The sequence below is a fragment of the Entelurus aequoreus genome, linkage group LG04 (assembly GCF_033978785.1).
Source record: "Entelurus aequoreus isolate RoL-2023_Sb linkage group LG04, RoL_Eaeq_v1.1, whole genome shotgun sequence".
NCBI classification, from domain to species: domain Eukaryota; kingdom Metazoa; phylum Chordata; class Actinopteri; order Syngnathiformes; family Syngnathidae; genus Entelurus; species Entelurus aequoreus.
Window position 1 is genome coordinate 33,150,126 of NC_084734.1, and position 22,388 is coordinate 33,172,513.

The window sequence follows — 22,388 nt, forward strand, 5'->3', positions numbered from 1 at the left end:
CATTTTAAAATGAGGAATAGATGTGAAGTTGATGTAGACTCCAGAGATTTAAGCATTAAATATAAAATGTATGTATGCCCTGGCACACCATTATCATCATTTCATGACCTAAGCAAAACACTTTTTACACTTTTATACTGAAATAAATACACCTACAACTTATTAAATAAAAACATAGAAAAAACTACCAGCAGCGGTAAAGTTTAGGTCCATGAAGGAAAGAAGAAAGTGAATGAATGTTTATAACTGAATACATTTACATATGTATACACATTTGTTTTCTTTTGTATTATTTTTTTTAATGAATTAAGTAACGTTTATGACAACCTTTTTTCCAAAACACAACATAGAATGTGAGATATAACCGGATAATGCATACATTTGTCATTTATTTTCAAAACGCTTACAAAAAAGTGGTACCCCAAAAATTTACTGTGGCACCCCATTTTTATGACTTGATGGGGTCCCTGGGACCCCATTTTGAAAATTCCTAGCGCCAACACTACTGTCAACATAGGAGAAAAAATGCTTTATTTAAATAATTATATTACTTATGAAGCAAGTTCGAGTATCATTGGCAAATTTTCCCCTAGTCCCGGCCTTGGCACGCATATATGCGTCCTCTTTTTGGGATTTCACAATATGGTCAGCCTACTTTACACACAACTCTGGATTAATTCAAGCACTGCTGACACCTAGCAGGATACATGTGTATCGTTCAAGCATGAATTAAGACACTAATACTGGATGTCCCCCCAACCCCTGACATCTCACCATCCCACCTTTTGATAAGCACTGCCCTGGAGTTTGTTTATGAGCACCAAACGTAAGAACAATTATCTGTTTGCTCCCGTTCTAGAGAGGGGAGGTTCCTAAAGTTGCAGCGTTTCATGATGTCGTAAAGTAAAAATGTTCTATCGCTTGTCCCTCTCGGTGTCGCGGGGGGTGCAGGAGTCTATCCCAGCTGCACTCTGGTGGAAGGCGGGCTGCACCCTATACAAGTCGCCACCTCATCGCAGGGCCAACACAGATAGACAGACACACATCTTAAAATAAAGCTTAGAGTTTGGCCAAATATCAGTCTCAGCTATGAGTTGTGTACATCAGCTGTAAGTTTGATCTTTGTGGTTTTGTTCAGTAAATAGGACAATCTAGCATGATGGTGAAAAGGACTGTGCTGTAAGCCACAAGAGGGCTACATTTACTCTGTTAAATGTAATTAAATAACTTTTTTGGATAAATTGTCAGGCATGTGATTTTTCCATCTAAAGTCGGAATTCCGTCTTTTTTAATCTCGGGGAAAAAAAAAAAATTCTCCCGTTTTTCCGTTTTCCCCCCGACCCTAAATCAAGATTCAAGACGTAGTTTATATTACGCCGTAGTTGATTGGTCGATATGTTCCTTGTAACCAATCAGGACATCTGTTATGAATGATGACGTTAATAACGTCATTATTCATAATGGTTATTACGGCCATTTTCCATATGTAAACGATGTCGGTTCTCGAGAGAAAGGACGCTTTACGAGTAAAAGAAATTGATAAATATGTCAAAAATAAGTTTCGATGGGACTGGATGGAAAGGGAAATCACTGATACGGTTGGGAAGAAGAAAGTTACGACTTAGTTCGGTGATTTTATTCGGAAAATCGATCGTCCCGGAAAGGTTTTGTGCACGTGGTGTCATGATAATATTGACTATGGATCACGAGGTTTCAAGGCTTTGGAAGTACATGCGAAACGCCAAAAACATATGAAACAACTTGAAGCAAGGAAAACCAACTTTTCACTAGCTGGTACTTTTGGATGTCAACCGAAAGTGAGCAAACCTTACGGACTTCATCTTTTGTTTACATCGACAACTACCGTAGACATGGAGAGGAAAGATCCACCCACTTCAGTTGCAGACAGGGTTGTTAATAATGAGGTAAGCTAAAAAATATTTGCTTGCGAAATACGCATGTTTGTTTTAAATATTAACCAATTATTGCTTAGCGAAATATAAATGGGTTTTTCTAAAAATAAAAAGCCACGTGAAAATATATTATGAAATTACAGAAATTCAAAGAGTCGCATCATTGATTCCAGTTAACAATTTATTTGAAATAAATTTGCATATAATACTATTTTGTAATATTAAGTTCTTGTGTAGTCTGTTGAAACTATTGTCAGTGGTGTAACAATCTTGAAGGTAAATATTTTCACACTTGTTTCATGCAATATGTCAGTGTCCTCACATTATTATTATATCCTATTTTCAAATATGAGTAAACAATACTAAACATGTTTAATTATTTTCATAAATGTATATCCTATTTTGGCGAAAAGAATGAAATGTTTACATTACATTACATTACATGAACTGAAGTAATGTGGTAATACTGTAAATAAACTGTAGATAATAACACTGATCAATGTGACACCTGTGGATATGAAATGAACACAAGATGTAAATATTAGTGACTAAATACTGTTGGGACTGAACCATATACAGTGATTCATTAGGATAATTGGGTTATGTATGTTCTATTATTGATGTTTTCATGTCTTTAAACACTAAAATGTTTACTTCAAATGGTGCTGTCTTTGTTAATTTTAGCATGTTAAATTGGTGAAAAACCAGGAGCTTCTGGGGGCGTTGCCCCCCTTGTCCCCCCACCAGGGCCTGGACCTGGCTGGGGGCCTTCGTCCCCCAGACCCCCGGAAGTTTTTTCAGTCTTTTTCATTGTGGTCAAATCACATGCCTAAATTGTACTTGACAGGGTAGTTCTAATGCAACAAACGTTTTACTTCTACTTGCGTATTTTTATGAAGAAGACACTACTCTAAATGCGTTACTAAGTTTAATTTACATCACTATCATCATTATATTTATTTTAGGGCTGTCGAGCACAACCCTACAATATTTACTTGCGAACTATGAAAAAATACATTTATATCATGCACTGTCATCTGTGTCAGGAGAAATGTTTACATTTCAGCCTACAACCAACTAGAGAAAACATGTTGCGATCGGTAAAGTTAAGTTAAGTTAAAGTACCAATGATTGTCACACACACACTAGGTGTGGTGAAATTTGTCCTCTGCATTTCACCCATCTCCTTGTTCACCCCCTTGGAGGTGAGGGGAGCAGTGGGCAGCAGCGGTGCTGCGCCCGGGAATAATTTCTGGTGATTTAACCCCCAATTCCAACCCTTGATGCTGAGTGCCAAGCAGGGAGGCAACGGGTTCCATTTTTATAGTCTTTGGTATGACTTGGCCGGGGTTTGAACTCACAACCTACCGATCTCAGGGCGGACACTCTAACCACTAGGCCACTGAGTAGGCAAGTAGGTAAGTTGTAGACGTTGTTTAGTTTTTAGCTGCGCATACGCTAACATTAGCCCTGTTATAATGTCATAATTGTGCATCTTATGTACACACACACACACACACACACACACACACACACACACACACACACACACACACACACACATTCTTGGATTTGTTACCTTCTTGAGACCTCAGACAAATTCCTACCTCTTTAGGACCACCCTTTTAAGATATACTGTATAAAGATTTGTGTTTACAACATTAATAATATATACATACTATGCAAATATAAAAAAGGTAAGCTTTTTGTTGATATTTTTTTTTGTGAATATTTTTGTTTGTAATTGGTTTTTAATCTTCAATCTTCAATCTTCTGGCCAACATATGTTGACCAGAGGGGGACCACTTCAAAAATGTACACACACTTGTTATTTCATATGTTGACCAGAGGGGGAGCACTTTTAAAAGCGACACACAGTCAATTTGAAAAATCCCTCCTTTTTGGGACCACCCTAATTTTGATAGATTTCACCACCAGGGGTGCAAATGCCATCCATCCATCCATCCATCTTCTTCCGCTTATCGAGGGTCGGGGGCAGCAGCCTAATCAGGGAAGCCCAGACTTCCCTCTCGCCAGCCACTTCGTCCAGCTCTTCCCGGGGGATCCCGAGGCGTTCCCAGGCCAGCCGGGAGACATAGTCTTCCCAACGTGTCCTGGGTCTTCCCCGTGGCCTCCTACCGGTCTGACGTGCCCTAAACACCTCCTTAGGGAGGCGTTCGAGTGGCAATGAGACATTCTCTATTAGATGCAATGGTTTTCCGTATTGGGACCAGGATTTATGGCCTAACTTGTCCACGGTTCCTCATATGGAAGGTACTTTTCTTTGTTGTTGTCTCAAGAAGGGTAGAAATATAACAACACACACACACACACACACACACACACACACACACACACACACACACACACACACACACACACACACACACACACACACACACACACACAATCTATGGTTGTAGTGTAACTTTAATAAAAATAGTTTACTAAATAATAGAGTTGCTCAGTAATTGAGTAGTTTTTTCACTGAATTCTTACTCAAGTAATTGTTTGGATGACTACTTTTTACTTTTACTTAAGTCATATTGTTCTAACGTAACAGTACTCTTTCTAGAGTACAATTTTTTTCATATAATTACATTAGTGTTTTTACGTTTGTAGTGTACCTTTTACCCACTACCTGTCTTTTACTTCAATGCTTCCATCTTAGTTTTGTTTTTGGTCTCACCACACTCTACCGCCCCTCACCTTCCACTTCCCATCTGCCTCTAATCCCACGTGGGTGTTTTTGGAGCGCTACCTTGCATCAAGAGTCTGTGGAAATCATCACCATGATCAATGGGGGTCTCTTAGTCTTTTTCTACTATTTAGAGTTTAGGCCACAATGCGTTCAGTTTAACTTAAACAATGCTTCTTCCCATTCCAGTTGCTTTTACCATATTCCCTTGAGGTAGCAGTAAAGTGTATCCATTCGTCACTTCCACATAAATAATTCAGACTGTGGATTTCCATCCGAGATTTTCTGTTTTCACATGGCTCTACAGTTTGGGAGTTAGCGCAGCCACCCCCGACAAATCAATAGAACCATCCTGTTTCAGGAGCGCAGTCTTAGCTGAGTCTAGTTTGGTTATTGAGTTGCATTAATGGGGGGGTAGAGGATGTAATGTTTGGGGTACTGATGCGGTTGCAATTAGGGATGTCCGATAATGGCTTTTTGCCGATATCCGGTATGCCGATATTGTCCAACTCTTTAATTACCGATACCGATATCAACCGATATATACAGTCGTGGAATTAACACATTATTATGCCTAATTTGGACAACCAGGTATGGTGAAGATAAGGTACTTTTTAAAAAAATGAATCAAATAAAATAATATAAATAAATTAAAAACATTTTCTTGAATAAAAAAGAAAGTAAAACAATATAAAAACAGTTACATAGAAACTAGTAATTAATGAAAATTTGTAATTAACTGTTAAAGGTTAGTATTATTAGTGGACCAGCAGCACGCACAATCATGTTTGCTTACGGACTGTATCCCTTGCAGACTGTATTGATGTATATTGATATATAATGTAGGAACCAGAATATTAATAACAGAAAGAAACAACCCTTTTGTGTGAATGAGTGTGAATGAGTGTAAATGGGGGAGGGAGTTTTTTTGGGTTGGTGCACTAATTGTAAGTGTATCTTGTGTTTTTTATGTGGATTTAATAAAAAAAAACAAAAAAACCCAACAAAAAAAACCCAAAAAAACCCGATACTGATAATAAAAAAAACGATACCGATAATTTCCGATATTACATTTTAACGCATTTATCTAGTTGCAATGTTTCCCAGGTGAAACACAGATAGTATCAACCATAAGATTCAAGTTAACAATATCTTCCCATTTCTTCCTCAGTGTCATTACAGGACATCACAATGAGGAAGGCCTTCAGGAGTTCCACTATCCAAGACCAGCAGCTGTTTGACCGCGAGTCGCTGCCAGTTCCAATGCAGGAGACCTTCCAGGCTTGCGAGCAACCGCCACCTCTCAACATCCTTACGCCTTACAGGTCAGATTCTATGAATTTCCATAAACAATATCCGCCTGGGCCGGGGGTCAACAACCTGCGGCTCATATTGTAGTTGTCTTAATAATGTTTCTGTAGGAGGACAAACATGACACAAACCTTCCCAATTGTTAGAAAGCCCACTGTTTGATGTTTGTGTGTATGCTTCACTGATGAGAGTATTTCGCCAGCGCTGTTTTGTCCTACCAATTTTGGCGGTCCTTGAAGTCACCATAGTTTGTTTACATGTACAACATTCTCCGTCACTGCCACAGACAGACGTGTTTTATGCCACTCCTTCTTTGTCTCATTTTGTCCACCAAACGTTTTATGCTGGGCGTGAATGCACAAAGGTGAGCTTACATGATGTTATTGACCCGCGTGGAGTGCTAATAATCCATGCTAACATGCTATTTAGGCTAGCTGTGTGTACATATTGCGTAATTATGCCTCCTTTGTAGGTATATTTGACTTCATTTAATTTCCTTAACTTATGTCCTCTGTGCATTTTATTTATATTTGCATGTCTCATGACACACTATCTTTATGTAATATTGCCTGCATTTCTGATTGTTTGCCATGTTGTTCCAGACCACAGCAAACGTTACAATGTTGTTCCAGACCACAGCAAATGTTACTCAGCTTACAAAGATTGTAATAAATCCATTAGAAGAAGACAGGCTGTCCTTTCCTTTAACTTGGACACACACATCTATACCTTTGGCAGCAATCACCAAAAATTATTCCCGGGCGCGGCCAACGCTGCTGCCCACTGCTCCCCTCACCTCCCAGGGGGTGAACACGGGGATGGGTGAAATGCAGAGGACACATTTCACCACACCTAGTGTGTGTGTGACAATCATTGGTACTTTAACATTTAACTTAACTTTAAGTCAGTCATTTCCAGGAGTTATCTAACCCTCTGAGACACCAACTTAATGTGTTGCCTTCATTATAACGCTTAAATAAGGCTTTTAACTTTTTGCAGCTCCAGACAGATTATTTTTTTGTATTTTTGATCCAATACGGCTTTTTCAACAGGTTGGGTTGCCGACCCATGGCCTGGGCCATGTCTTCCACTTGTTGCACTGAAGCATGTGGAAAAAATAAGGACGTGTGGCACCCCCTATGGCAGGGTTGTCCAAAGTGCGGCCCGCAGCTAATTGCTTACCGGCCCGCCGCACATTCTGGAAATGCTATCGCAAAATTTAAAAAAAAAAATTAAAAAAAAAAAATTAAAAAAAGTGGAATGAGGTGAAATCTAACGAGAAAAAGTTGCAATGTTGACACAAAGCTGTTATGCAGGCTGTTTTTTGTTTTTTTTTCCATTGCTCAAAAAAGAAAAAAAATTACAAAAAAATCAATGTTATAATTAATTATTTTCAAGGCTCCAATTACTTCAAAAACTTTACTTTAAAATGTTTTATGTGGAAAAAATATTGCATATATTGTCCATCCAGCCATCCATCTTCTTCCGCTTATCCGAGGTCGGGTCGCGGGGGCAGCAGCTTAAGCAGGGAAGCCCAGACTTCCCTCTCCCCAGCCACTTCGTCCAGCTCCTCCCGGGGGATCCCGAGGCGTTCCCAGGCCTGCCGGGAGACATAGTCTTCCCAACATGTCCTGGGTCTTCCCCGTGGCCTCCTACCGGTCGGACGTGCCCTGAACACCTCCCTAGGGAGGCGTTCGGGTGGCATCCTGACCAGATGCCCGAACCACCTCATCTGGCTCCTCTCGATGTGGAGGAGCAGCGGCTTTACTTTGAGCTCCCCCCGGATGGCAGAGCTTCTCACCCTGTCTCTAAGGGAGAGCCCCGCCACCCGGCGTAGGAAACTCATTTCGGCCGCTTGTACCCGTGATCTTGTCCTTTTCGGTCATAACCCAAAGCTCATGACCATAGGTGAGGATGGGAACGCAGATCGACCGGTAAATTGAGAGCTTTGCCTTCCGGCTCAGCTCCTTCTTCACCACAACGGATCGATACAGCGTCCGCATTACTGAAGACGCCGCACCAATCCGCCTGTCGATCTCACGATCCACTCTTCCCTCACTCGTGAACAAGACTCCGAGGTACTTGAACTCCTCCACTTGGGGCAGGGTCTCCTCCGCAACCTGGAGATGGCACTCCACCCTTTTCCGGGCGAGAACCATGGATTCGGATTTGGAGGTGCTGATTCTCATCCCTGTCGCTTCACACTCAGCTGCGAACCGATCCAGCGAGAGCTGAAGATCCTGGCCAGATGAAGCCATCAGGACCACATCATCTGCAAAAAGCAGAGACCTAATCCTGCAGCCACCAAACCAGATCCCCTCAACGCCTTGACTGCGCCTAGAAATTCTGTCCATAAAAGTTATGAACAGAATCGGTGACAAAGGGCAGCCTTGGCGGAGTCCAACCCTCACTGGAAACGTGTCCGACTTACTGCCGGCAATGCGGACCAAACTCTGGCACTGATCATACAGGGAGCGGACCGCCACAATCAGACAGTCCGATACCCCATACTCTCTGAGCACTCCCCACAGGACTTCCCGAGGGACACGGTCGAATGCCTTCTCCAAGTCCACAAAACACATGTAGACTGGTTGGGCAAACTCCCATGCACCCTCAAGGACCCTGCCGAGAGTATAGAGCTGGTCCACAGTTCCACGACCAGGACGAAAACCACACTGTTCCTCCTGAATCCGAGGTTCGACTATCCGGCATAGCCTCCTCTCCAGCACACCTGAATAGACCTTACCGGGAAAGCTGAGGAGTGTGATCCCACGATAGTTAGAACACACCCTCCGGTTCCCCTTCTTAAAGAGAGGAACCACCACCCCGGTCTGCCAATCCAGAGGTACCGCCCCCGATGTCCACGCGATGCTGCAGAGTCTTGTCAACCAAGACAGCCCCACAGCATCCAGAGCCTTAAGGAACTCTGGGCGGATCTCACCACCCCCGGGGCCTTGCCACCGAGGAGCTTTTTAACTACCTCAGCAACCTCAGCCCCAGAAATAGGAGAGCCCACCACAGATTCCCCAGGCACTACTTCCTCATAGGAAGACGTGTTGGTGGGATTGAGGAGGTCTTCGAAGTATTCCCTCCACCGATCCACAACATCCGCAGTCGAGGTCAGCAGAACACCATCCTCACCATACACAGTGTTGATAGTGCACTGCTTCCCCTTCCTGAGGCGGCGGATGGTGGTCCAGAATCGCTTCGAAGCCGTCCGGAAGTCGTTTTCCATGGCTTCCCCGAACTCCTCCCATGTCCGAGTTTTTGCCTCCGCGACCGCCCGGAGGTGGGGCACGATGGCGAGCGCATGGTGGCCGGGCCTGTCCCCATGGGGCCCGGCCGGGCACAGCCCGAAGAGGCAACGTGGGTTCCCCCTCCAATGGCCTCACCACCCATAGCAGGGGTCATAGAGGTCGGGTGCGATGTGAGCTGGGCGGCAGCCGAAGGCAGGGCACTTGGCGGTCCGATCCTCGGCTACAGAAGCTAGCTCTTGAGACGTGGAACGTCACCTCGCTGGGGGGGAAGGAGCCTGAGCTAGTGCGCGAGGTGGAGAAGTTCCGACTAGACATAGTCGGACTCACTTCGACGCACAGCAAGGGCTTTGGAACCAGTTCTCTCGAGAGGGGCTGGACTCTCTTCTACTCTGGCGTTGCCGGCAGTGAGAGGCGACGGGCTGGGGTGGCAATTCTTGTTGCCCCCCGGCTCAGAGCCTGCATGTTGGAGTTCAACCCGGTGGACGAGAGGGTAGCTCCCCTCCGCCTTCGGGTGGGGGAACGGGTCCTGACTGTGGTTTGCGCTTACGCGCCAAACCGCAGCTCAGAGTACCCACCCTTTTTGGATTCACTCGAGGGAGTACTTGAGAGTGCTCCCCCGGGTGATTCCCTCGTTCTACTGGGGGACTTCAACGCTCATGTTGGCAGCGACAGTGACACCTGGAGAGGCGTGATTGGGAAGAATGGCTGCCCGGATCTGAACCCGAGCGGTGTTTTGTTATTGGACTTTTGTGCCCATCACAGATTGTCCATAACAAACACCATGTTCAAACATAAGGGTGTCCATATGTGCACTTGGCACCAGGACACCGTAGGCCGCAGTTCCATGATCGACTTTGTAGTTGTGTCGTCGGATTTGCGGCCTCATGTTTTGGACACTCGGGTGAAGAGAGGGGCGGAGCTTTCTACCGATCACCACCTGGTGGTGAGTTGGCTGCGATGGTGGGGGAGGATGCCGGACAGACCTGGCAGGCCCAAACGCATTGTGAGGGTTTGCTGGGAACGTCTGGCAGAGTCTCCTGTCAGAGAGAGTTTCAATTCCCACCTCCGGAAGAACTTTGAACATGCATATATTGTGTGGTTGCCATATAAAAACATCAAAGTTTTATTTGACAAAAGACCATAAAACAAACAAAATAATAGTTTAAACGCAAAATCGACAGATATATCTGAAGTTGATTTCGTAACTTAAGTGTTGAAAATTTAAAAAAACAAAAACTAATAAAAATGTATCACTTTATGAGTGGGGCACCTTTTGGAGTGGGATTGTATTTATCTTTACACTATGATTACTAAAAAAATAATAGTGAATTAAAATCAATGGTGTCCTGCATTATTGATCTTTTATGGTTCTAATTACTAAATACTGCATATTTCAGTTTTACTATAAAAAACAAAGTTGTCTATGACAAAAAAGGCATAAAACCATTTTTATTTTTTTTAACTTCATATCCACCTGAAGTTGATATAGAGATGTCTGTAAGGGTTAAATAATTAAAAAATAGTAATAATTTGACTTATTTTTTACATTTTAATGACTGAGACCCTTTATGGTCCCCGGGAGCCATAAAGGTAAAAAAAAAAATCCATATATTTTGTTATGGTTTGAAAATGAAAAATATCAAAATGGCCCCCCGCATGCTTTAATTTTTCAATTTACGGCCCTCAGTGGAAAAACTTTGGACACCCCTGCCCTATGGATTGTGCTCAAAATGCTTGGGAAAACATGCAGGCATTCATGTATTACAGATAGCATCAACATTTTATAATTATTAAACAAACGGTCAAAGACTTATGGCAAGTTAGTCGCTAAGTCCCGCCCCCAGTGTTTTGCTTCATGGTGGCCATGTTTTTCTACCAATCCCGCTCAAATTTTACACACAGGTGCTTGTCGGTGCCCCATAAGTGTGCACCAAATTTCATGGAGATTCAGCCAGACACCTTAAAGTTACAGTGGACAGTTAAGACATGTTGAGTCAATCTGATGCATTGGGTCAAACTTTGGGGTATACTCAGAGTGAGAGGTGGGAATCTTTGGGCACCTCACGATTCGATTACGATTACGATTTAGGAGCTACGATTCGATTAAAAATCAATTATTGATGCAGTTTTACGTTTCGTTTCACTAAATAAGCGTTTATCAGTTGAAACATTTAAAAACAGTGCATTCATAATAAGAAACAGTTAAATAAATTCCCATTACTTTTATTATGTTATATTAAACATGTGCAATACTGGAAGTGTGAGGATGCGGTGCCCGAATCATAGTTTGTTGCGTTTTGAGATTCACTTGTGTTTTCAGCACCCTTGAGTTTGTGTTGTTTTAGTTACCATGACGGCAGATTACTTTCACCTGCCTCTGATTGGTGTTCGGGACGCTCACCTGTTCCCGAGCACTGATCAGAGAGCTATTTAGTCTCTGCCCTGGCCTCACTCGGCCTGGTGGTTGTGTTTGCTCCCATGCAACAAAGTCACGTTCTCGTTTACGCTTCTAGGCTGTATTTTTACTAGCATCTTTTGGCTATCCTTCTTGTTTTCCGTGCCGTGGGCACCGCGCAGCATATTTTTGTCTGCATCTAGAATAAATAATTTATTCCCACCTGCAAGCCGCTTCCTGACGTTCCTCTGCATCTTGAAAAGACGACCTCCAGCATCACAATGCCCTGACAGCGTAACAATAAGTGCCTTATAATAAAGATGCTGGTCGGATCTCTCAGAAAAAGTGTCTCGCAGCAGTCAGCTAAATTTTAGACAAGATCTGCATTACATTATTTACAATAAATAAATCGATTATTGACATTTACTAATTGATTTTATAATCGTCCATGTCCAAATTGTGATTAATCTAAAAATCTACTATTTTCCCCCACCTCTACACAGAGTCGTGTATGAAGAGAGTATGGCAAACTCAGTTTCAGGCGATCCTCAATGATTGGTCAAAAGGCACTCACGTGACTACAGGGCGCCATGACTGCTTCCAACTTTGAGCTGATCCTATGTGTTTGCAGTGCTTCCTCGTTACTTTTTCGACACAAATGTCCTCTTGTGCAGCATGGGGCTGCTCCACCCGCGAGAATAGTGGAAAGCTTTTACATCGCTTTCCCCACAACCCGGAAAGAAGACAAGTATGGGAAGTGAAGGTTTGCGAACAACACAACGTCTGTGTTTCGTTAAGGAGAGATCGCACAGACGCTAATACAAATAGTAACAGAATTAATTAATAGATTCAAGAGATGGCTAAACAGAAACAGACGAATCTCTCTGAATCTCCATAAAACTAAAATAATGCAATTCAGTAGCAGCAGAAGAGAAAGTCAAACGCATATACAAAGAGAGGGATATTGAAAAAGTTAAAGAATCCAAATTCTGGATTTAATAATAGATGGAAAAGCAAACTAAAAATCTTATTAAAAAAATATACAACATAAAGTGGCAAGAAATATGTCAATAATGACTAAAGCAACATTTGTTCTGGACAAAAAAAACACTACATATTCTCCAGTGGCGGGCCGTGCGTTTCCCACCTAGGCCTTCAGTGATGTCCGACTTCAATGATTACCTCTCAAAATACCATCATTTATGTCACCACATGACCATTGCTGGAGAAATACTATACAGAAACACATTTACGCACTACAACAGTGTACAAAACGAGTTATTTTCTGGCGCATTTAAAAATCAATAAATCTGCATCCGCGATTAAAACATATCATATGAGGTACTGTCAAAATTTAAATTGCAAAAAACATATCAAAGGTGAATAAATAAAGAAATAAAATATTTGAACTCCCAATTTGTAGAACCCATTCGACGCCGTATAGCCCCTTGTCGTCGGTTGATTCGAGTGGAAATGGCGGGCATTTCCCCATTTCATCGCCGACTTGTCTAGGGTGTACCCCGCCTTCCACCCGAATGCAGCTAAGATAGGCTCCAGCACCCCCCGCGACCCCGAACGGGACAAGCGGTAGAAAATGGATTGATGGATCGCCGACCTGGTCTCACAAGATGTAGTTTCTCCTAAGTATTCTTCTTGAAAACGGCCTTGCAAATATATATCTGCCACCTAATCAACATGTTGCTGTCCTTCTTTGTGAGTACCGGCGAGTTTTCTGTGCCTTTCTATGGCTCGTATGGCTCCGGTGCCACTTCCTGTTTTCGCAACTTGTGATTGGATACTCACTTGGGACTCCCCAGCTAGAAGGCCTTACTGACAACAACTCGTGATCTGATTGGCTATCGCAATTGTCTATCAACTCTATGTCCCCGTTCACTTACAGTGCACGGACCCCGCATTGTTGATTCTGAAGGCTTCGGGCAGATTTGGTACAGCATGGCAACATAAGCTAGCTGAATTCTGATTGGATACAAACTCTAACCTAAAAACAACAGCATTGGAAGGAGCATAATATGACATGAAGAGAATATGAATACTTTTAGATATTTAGGGAAAGTAAAAAAAAAGTATTTTATCTTCAGTTATGATCATAATTTCTGGATATGTTCGGCCAGCAGAGAAGGCCTTGCTGGCCCTGACGGCACAACACTGATATTCTCTACTGCTTGCCAGTGTTACCATATCTGAGTCATTGTGCAGAAATATGGGGAAATAAGTACAAAGTTACAAAAAAGAAAGATCAGTTAGAATAATACATAACGAGTGGCCACACTAAATAGGCCCTAGTGTGTAAATGTGAGTGTGAAGGGTGGAGCCTGCCTTTTGTCCAAATGCAGCTGGGATAGGCTCCAGCACAGCAGTAGAAATGGATGGAAGGATGGTATAAACAGTGATTACAAATACATTAGAGGTAGCCACCACACTTGACATACTTCACACATAATTCACAATTTCTCCATGATTGTTGGTCCAAAGCTAATGATGATTTTGGCAAAATGAGGGTAATAAGTTATATTTTTGGTTGTTCCTTGTATTTTTTTTACGTTTATTGCGCCGTCAGGTGCCTACTGGTCATGGAACACTGCAGGAATGAAACAGCAGAGTGCGTCAAATACGGCTGCAAAATTATTACTTTTTCACGTTTTATCGTAAGTTTATGAGCTGGAGTATGATTAGAATCATACATAGACATATTATTTTGGTTTATTTCGGCAGAAAAACTAACGTCAAAACGACAGCAATTGCATGCATCCGGGCACAGCCGCACAGTAGCGGTCCTGGCACCTGTATGTTCAGCTGGCCATACGCTTTTATACACGACTCTGGGTATACTGTAATAACAGCGCCACCATGTGGTGTATCGGTCAGAAATATACACTACCGTTCAAAAGTTTGGGATCACATTGAAATGTCCTTATTTTTGAAGGAAAAGCACTGTACTTTTCAATGAAGATAACTTTAAACTAGTCTTAACTTTAAAGAAATACACTCTATACATTGCTAATGTGGTAAATGACTATTGTAGCTGCAAATGTCTGGTTTTTGGTGCAATATCTACATAGGTGTATAGAGGCCCATTTCCAGCAACTATCATTCCAGTGTTCTAATGGTACAATGTGTTTGCTCATCGGCTCAGAAGGCTAATTGATGATTAGAAAACCCTTGTGCAATCATGTTCACACATCTGAAAACAGTTGAGCTCGTTACAGAAGCTACAAAACTGACCTTCCTTTGAGCAGATTGAGTTTCTGGAGCATCACATTTGTGGGGTCAATTAAACGCTCAAAATGGCCAGAAAAAGAGAACTTTCATCTGAAACTCGACAGTCTATTCTTGTTCTTAGAAATGAAGGCTATTCCACAAAATTGTTTGGGTGACCCCAAACTTTTGAACGGTAGTGTAATTGCTCAGGCAACACGGTAGAGGGGTATGCTTTGAGAAATGATCAGTCTTTGGTGTGCAGTGGTTCAAGAAACAAATACAGCCTGAATGCAGTCGCCCTACTTTGTCTATGGGAAAATGACATGAGGGCTATTGAGCGAGGAGAGCAACACTGTGGTATTCAAGAGGAGTTGTGTGGTTGTCAGTGTTGGGTTAGTTACTGAAAACCAGTAACTAGTTACAGTTACTAGTTACTTTATTTCAAAAGTAACTCAGTTACTAACTCAGTTACTTACACCAAAAAGTAATGCGTTACTGTGAAAAGTAACTATTTAGTTACTTATTTTTTTCTTCTTTTTTTTTTAAGGCTCCCAATAATGCCCTTTTAGCCTTCATTTCAGTACGGTTATTGCACTGGAGAATACTACAATCTGTTGATCAACTTGACATGCATTTGCATCACTGAACTCTGCTAAGCAATGTGCTCTACAGACAACACACAAAGACAAATATATGTTACAAAGGCCAATTTGTTTCTGGCCAGAACAAATCTACAAAACTATTTTAAATAGCTGCAACATAAAATACATAAGTAACAAACAGCATAATAACAACATAGTTGTAAAGCAAGGAATGCACACACTACATACACAAAGCCTAACCAGGCGTTTTTTCCTCAAGGAATTCTGACACAAAATCATGTCTGAAGCCCAGAACACTACCACATTTCCCCAGTTTTAGTTTAGAGATAAGGAAAGATTGGCCTGCCCCACTAGCATCCCTCTTTATGTTTGTGAACTTTATAGTCTATATATTTAGAGTGATGTGATAATCAAACACTCTAGAAGTCTAGAATGAAAGAGTATATAAGAGAATTGACAGCAATGTTCCCTTTAAGGTGCGCACCTGTGCAATTGCGCACTGCTCAAGCGTCCTCTGCGCACGGCAAATCTATGCCACGCACAAAATCAAATAAAAAAATAAGAGCATAACAATTTTCAACACGACACAGACACGACAGAGAAAACACTTTTCGTCATCATTGTTCAAATATTGTAACGTCTGTCGAGACGCTTTGAGGACATGAATTCCTTCCATCACTTTACTGAGCAAAACTCTTTATTGTCGGCCATAAACACATCACCAAAACATTAGTAAAAAAATTATATCTAGCAAAAGTGGTCATTTTCTGCAGTACAAACCAGACCAAAAGCAACTTTGTTATATCAACAGCAGCCGCTCGCGCTTTCTCACTTGCGCCAACACATGCACATATGGCACTTAGCCAGTGATGCGTTTACAGCCACACAAAAAGTCGGACAACTCCAACACCACACAAAGTGTCATTCCAGGTCGTTACACTATGATTTACCAATCAAATGTGTGCTTATTCTAGTGTCATTTATTAGGAATCTTAATTTATACATATTAATCATGAAATACTGTTAGTATATTAAATAATACTAATAAAAATATATATTTTACAAGCAGGAAGTTGCAGGAATGTACACATGATCCCCTGCTTACATCTCATTGTGCAACATGTGAATGTTTTAATGGGAACTAAATGCAATGTCTGAAAGGGGTACAAATTATTTCCAAAGCAGGACCTCCACCCAGACAAACAATACAAGTACACAGTTCATGAAAAACAATATTTGTTGTTATTGTCATTGTAAGTGGGCCTAAACACTTATATTAGAAATGGAAATGACTGCTGTCATTTGATTATAATAATAAGAGAAGGTTGTCTGTCTATCTGTCTTGGCCCTGCGATGAGGTGGCGACTTGTCCAGGGTGTACCCCGCCTTTCGCCTGAATGCAGCTGAGATAGGCTCCAGCGACCCCGAAAGGGACAAGCGGTAGAAAATGGATGGATGGATGGAGTTTGAACTTGTTATTTAGTCAGGTTTGGGACAGGTGTGCTGCTGGTGTAGCCACAGTGTGCACGTCTGATGTTGCTCACATTTGCTCCACTGAATGCTCAGGGAGTTTTTGCGTTTGCTCACACCTGAACAATTAGAGGGAACATTGATTGACAGAGTGTGTATCTTCAGTGCTGAATGGTGAGCAGAGGCAGAGTTAATCCTTAAGTGGTGGTGGTGGAGGGAATGTGGCATTGGAGTCTCTGTCTCTCTTTACTGGCTACGTCGAAGCATGTTGCTTATGTAGCTTGTTTCAGCAGATTTGAATTGCTGTTTTGGGCAGTAGATGGGATCTTTGATCCAAAGCACAATTTACATTGAACTAAAATGTTATTTTCTTTGTGATCGACAAAAGAAAAGTAGTGAAAATATCTCCATGTTAACAAACTCGACTTCTGGCTTCGCCATGATCAGACACGCCCCCCTTCTCCTCCCTACACTCACACTCACTCTCACACTCACACTCACACTCACGCTCACACTCACAGTCACACAGAGCGCAGGTCTCTCTTCTCCGGCTTATGACATAAGAACGATGACACTGCAGCGCTCCGATAAAACACACTTTATACTACATTAAAAGTAATGTAAAATAACGCAGTAACGCATCATGTAGTAACGGTAACTGAGTTACTGAATATAAAAAATAACGCGTTAGATTACTAGTTACCGCCGAAACTAACGGCGTTACTAACGTGTTAGTCCCAACACTGGTGGTTGTGTTATCCCTCAGGGCCTGACAGAGCAGAGACCAAGCAAGGGGCAGGTGTAGGTGATTGACTCAGTGACGCGATATCCTTCTCTTATTTGAAACGCCTTGTCTAGTGCCAGCTGAGGTCTTCCCGACGGCAGATGTGATTCACACAAGACGACGTATTGCTGAGCAGAAAATGTTCCTAGTTAAGCAGCTGTCTGGTTGGGTCCAGTTTGTATGAGAGTGGTCATAGTATTCTGACTTCCCATCGCTGGTCTTATTAGGACCTCTCACTGAGATTATACGTCATGTTTTCATCCCTTACACCGTCTTTTTTTCTTCTTTTGTCCTCTCCTTGACTCTCCTTTACACCTCACACCAGGAGGCTCACTGGGACTTCTCCCCAGGCTTCTAACATGAATCCTGAGTGCCAACGCTCCACTTTTATCGCTCGTCCACCAGCAAAATAGAAATTCAGCGCTACATCCCCGCATAATGATTTATGCAAACACCTAAACTCTGCTCACACTTTAGCAGTTTGCACTTGTAGTGTCCCGTTGTAGAATTGGGTCATCTTTATCAGTCGTGCTGCACAGCATCTTGCTCTGAATTGGTAGCTATATCGTTCACCCAATCAGGGTCCCCTGATTTTGACGGCAGCTCTGTGTACTCTCTCTCGGCAGCATTGTTTTTCCTACTGCTCCCAGCGGGGCTCAAACCCAGGTTGCTGGTGTAAAAGGCCGGCATCCTGACTACTGAACAGGCAATCTCCTGGACCGCCAGCACTATTTTTGAAGTTGACTGGCCTCTGTTACACCCGCACAGACGTGCATGCGCCCATTGAGAAGAAGATTTTTTAAATGGATAACATTTTTGCATTGTTGCTGTTTTGTTGAATAAAATCATGATATTTTTTTTCAAACTGTTTTTTTTAGGGCAGGGAGTGTTTATGGTTGTTTTTTGGGGAGAAGAGGGGGGGTTGAGGGTTTCCCTCAGCCCTGAGGGCCCCCCTACATTTAGGCGGCCATGCCTGTATTTCCGTGAAAAGCAAAAATAGTTTTTTTTAAATGACAATGGAATAATGAATGACAAGAGTCCTTTGTATAAAATTTAGCAAAATATTTATTTTGTAGCCATTTCCTGCTTTGCCAACAATAAGAAAACTAAAATAGCCCTACCAAACATTAAGCTAAATCAGAGAAAAAGTCAAAAGACTCTTATTTTTGATAATTTGCACAAAAATTAATTATCAAATAATTTGTTTCTGATATACTTGTATTATTATAAAACATGCATCCAATACAATTTTAGGTTTGAGTCAAAAAGTATAAAAATGTTTCAAAATCACAAAAAAGCATAAACAATACAATCAGTATATATTATATACTGTATATAGAGTATGCAGCTGAGATAGGCTTCAGCACCCCCTGCGACCCTGAAAGGGAAAAGCGGTAGAAAATGGATGGATGGATGGATAATATGTAAATATTACATATATGTTATATTTTGTATTGCTACAATGGTACATTTTTAGTCTACTTTATACCTGCATTATCCTTTCCATCCTTTGTAACCGAGCTACTGTGTGGAACAATTTCCCTTGTGGATCAATAAAGTTTGTCTAAGTCTAAGTTAAAAACTTTACCAGTCTAGTTGGAATGAAGACAATTGGGTCGGCCGGCCCTGCCTTTTTAGAAACTAGGCAACCCTATCCATGCCTGCCTCAAACACTGTGTGCTCAGCCACTACATACACGCTTTAACTTTGTTCTTGTCGAGTGAAAAAGATGCCATAAATCATATACATCATGCAAGGTTAGAAAAACTATCCTTAAACTATTAAACTTAATGCTTCTTGTCTGTAGCTGACTGCCTAAGCCTGCTTTTAATTTCACCAAGCAACAAGTGAGGGAGAGGATAGATACAGTATGTCTTATAAACAGGCACTACAGAGACATACTTCTGTTATAACATCATTAAATGTCCTTTTAAAGTAACTATCCAGCGACCCGAGAGTGAGAAAGAGGCTCTCGGCTGTGTGAAAAAAGTGAAATAAATGTTTCTGGTGTTTTTGACAGCATTTGATTTGTTAATGAAGATACCGATTAAATCTTTATAGGACACCTCATGACGACTACACCAGTGGTCCCCAACCACCGGGCTCGATTGGTACCGGGCCGCAGAATAATTTTTTATTATTATTATTATTTTAATTTTTATTTTAATTTTTTAATTTTTATTTATTTGTTATTAAATCAACATAACAAACACAAGATACACTTACAATTAGTGCACCAACCCAAAAAACCTCCCTCTCCCATTTACTATCATTCACATATCAATATAGATCAATACAGTCTGCAGGGATACAGTCCGTAAACAAACATGATTGTGCGTGCTGCTGGTCCACACAATCTAACTTTAATCGGTAATATTTCCATAGCAATAATAAATAAGTATGGAGACAAAGGGCACCCTTGTTTTAGACCTCTTAATAAAGGTATTGTCCCTGAGATGTATCCATTATTGATCATTCTACAGCTAGTTTTATTATATAGCGTCTTGAGTTGCCAAAATTGAAAAAAGACTAAGCTTTTACAAATAAGAACAATAAATAATTAGTTATTTCTGTTTTATTTATAATCTGAGCCCGAACGATTTTTTTTTTTTTTTTTTTTAGTATTTTATTTTGAAAAATGACCGGATTCTCTCGGTTATATATTGGTCATTTGAGCGGCAAAATTTAACCTAGCTAGAAAAATGAGTAAAAAACAGACATCTTTGGAAAGTTTCTTTGTGAAGGGGAAAAGGCACAGTGAAGAGAGAGAAGAACAGCCTACGACTTCCAAGAAAAAGAAAGCTTTTAACAGACAATACCAGGAGTCCTACTTCAAATATGGATTTATCGCAACAGGTGATTCCCACGCACCGAGCCCGCTCTGCATAATATGTGGCGAGCAGCTCTCTAATGAGGCCATGAAGCCTTCAAAACTGCTTCGCCATTTAGAGACCAAGCACCCTGGATTAAAAGACAAGCCCCTGGAGTATTTTGAAAGAAAAAATCATGAACATGAAAAACAGAAGAAATTACTGTGGGACACCACATCGGTAAACGAGAATGCACTGAGAGCATCGTACTTAGTGGCTAATCGTATTGCTAAGGCTAAAAAGCCATCCACTATTGGTGAAGAATTGATCCTTCCTGCCGCTAAAAACATTTGCCGTCAACTTTTAGGAGAGGCTGCTGTTAAGAAGATATCACAGGTGCCTCTGTCGGCTAGCACCGTGACTCGGCGCATTGAGGAAATAGCCGAAGACATTGAGACACAATTGTTAGAGAGGATTGATAAATCACCGTGGTACGCACTCCAGGTTGACGAATCTACAGATGTTGACAACAAGGCAATACTACTTGTTTATGTGCGATATATTTATCAGGAGGATGTGCATGAGGATATGTTATGTGCACTAACGTTGCCAATCAAAACCACAGCCGCTGAACTGTTCAAGTCGCTGGATGGTTACATGTCAGGAAAACTGAAATGGTCCTTTTGTGTCGGCATATGCACCGACGGAGCTGCCATGACTGGACGCCTGTCTGGATTAACTACTCGGATTAAGGAGGTTGCACCTGAGTGTAAATCCACGCATTGTATCATTCACAGAGAAATGCTTGCAAGCCGAAAAATGCCACCGGAATTAAACATCGTATTGAATGATGTGGTTAAAGTTATTAACCACATTAAAGCACACGCACTTAACTCGCGCCTGTTTGCGCAGCTTTGTAAGGAGATGGACGTGGAGCACAGACGCCTTCTCTTATACACATAAATTAGATGGTTATCCCGTGGGAAATCACTGGCCAGAGTATTTGAATTACGAGAGCCACTGCAAAGATTTCTCTCAGAAAAGAAGTCACCGCTGGCAGAACATTTCAGTGACGAGGAATGGGTCGCAAAACTGGTTTACTTATGCGAAATATTCAGCTTGCTCAATGAACTCAATCTGTCACTTCAGGGAAAAATGACAACTGTATTTAAATTGGCAGATAAAGTAGCTGCATTTAAAATCAAACGATTTGTGGGCACGGCGTGTGAACAGAGGCATATTGGACATGTTTCAAACATTGGCGGGGTTTTTGCGTGAGACTGAGCCTGCGCCTTCATTCTCCAAGCTGCTGCACGATCACCTGTCTGTGCTTTTAAGAGAGTTTGATCGCTACTTCCCGACTTCAAAAGACCCACGAACTGCCAAGGAATGGATCCGCGACCCATTTGTCAACAAAGCAGATGAATCCAGCATGTCTGTGCAAGAAGAAGATCAAATGCTGGAGATCGCAAATGACGGCAGCCTTAAAAGTGTATCTGCCTGTTTTCTGGATTAAAGTCATGGCAGAATACCCCGAGATCGCCACCACAGCACTGAAAACACTGTTGCCATTTCCAACATCCTATCTGTGTGAAGCGGGATTTTCTGCAGTGACAGCCACCAAAACAAAACAACGTAGCAGACTGGACATACGCAACACACTTCGGGTGTCTTTGTCTCCCATTACCCCCAGTTGGGACCGTCTCGTTGCAGAGAAACAAGCTCAGGGCTCCCATTGATTTTGCGTTACGGTGAGTTAAAAATCTCATGCACTTTATATTCGTTTTTAATGTTGTATCTGCATCTTATTTTGAAGGCATGTAAACGTTACCATAGCAACGAAAATCAGCGCGTTTGGGCAGAGGGAGGTGAGGGAGAGGAGGAGCTTGTGAGTCGACTCGGGCACACAAACATGCAGGAGGTTTATCT

At 41.8% G+C, this 22,388-nt stretch overlaps 1 protein-coding gene across 2 annotated transcripts in view; it reads left to right on the top strand.

Moving 5' to 3' along the window:
• Nucleotides 1-22,388, top strand: part of wasf1 (WASP family member 1) — a 148,413-nt gene that overhangs the window by 94,951 nt on the left and 31,074 nt on the right. For both annotated transcript variants that reach the window (XM_062044635.1, XM_062044634.1), the window contains exon 4: nt 5,783-5,936. In XM_062044635.1, the coding sequence (XP_061900619.1) occupies nt 5,783-5,936 (154 nt within the window). The remainder of the gene's footprint in view (nt 1-5,782; nt 5,937-22,388) is intronic.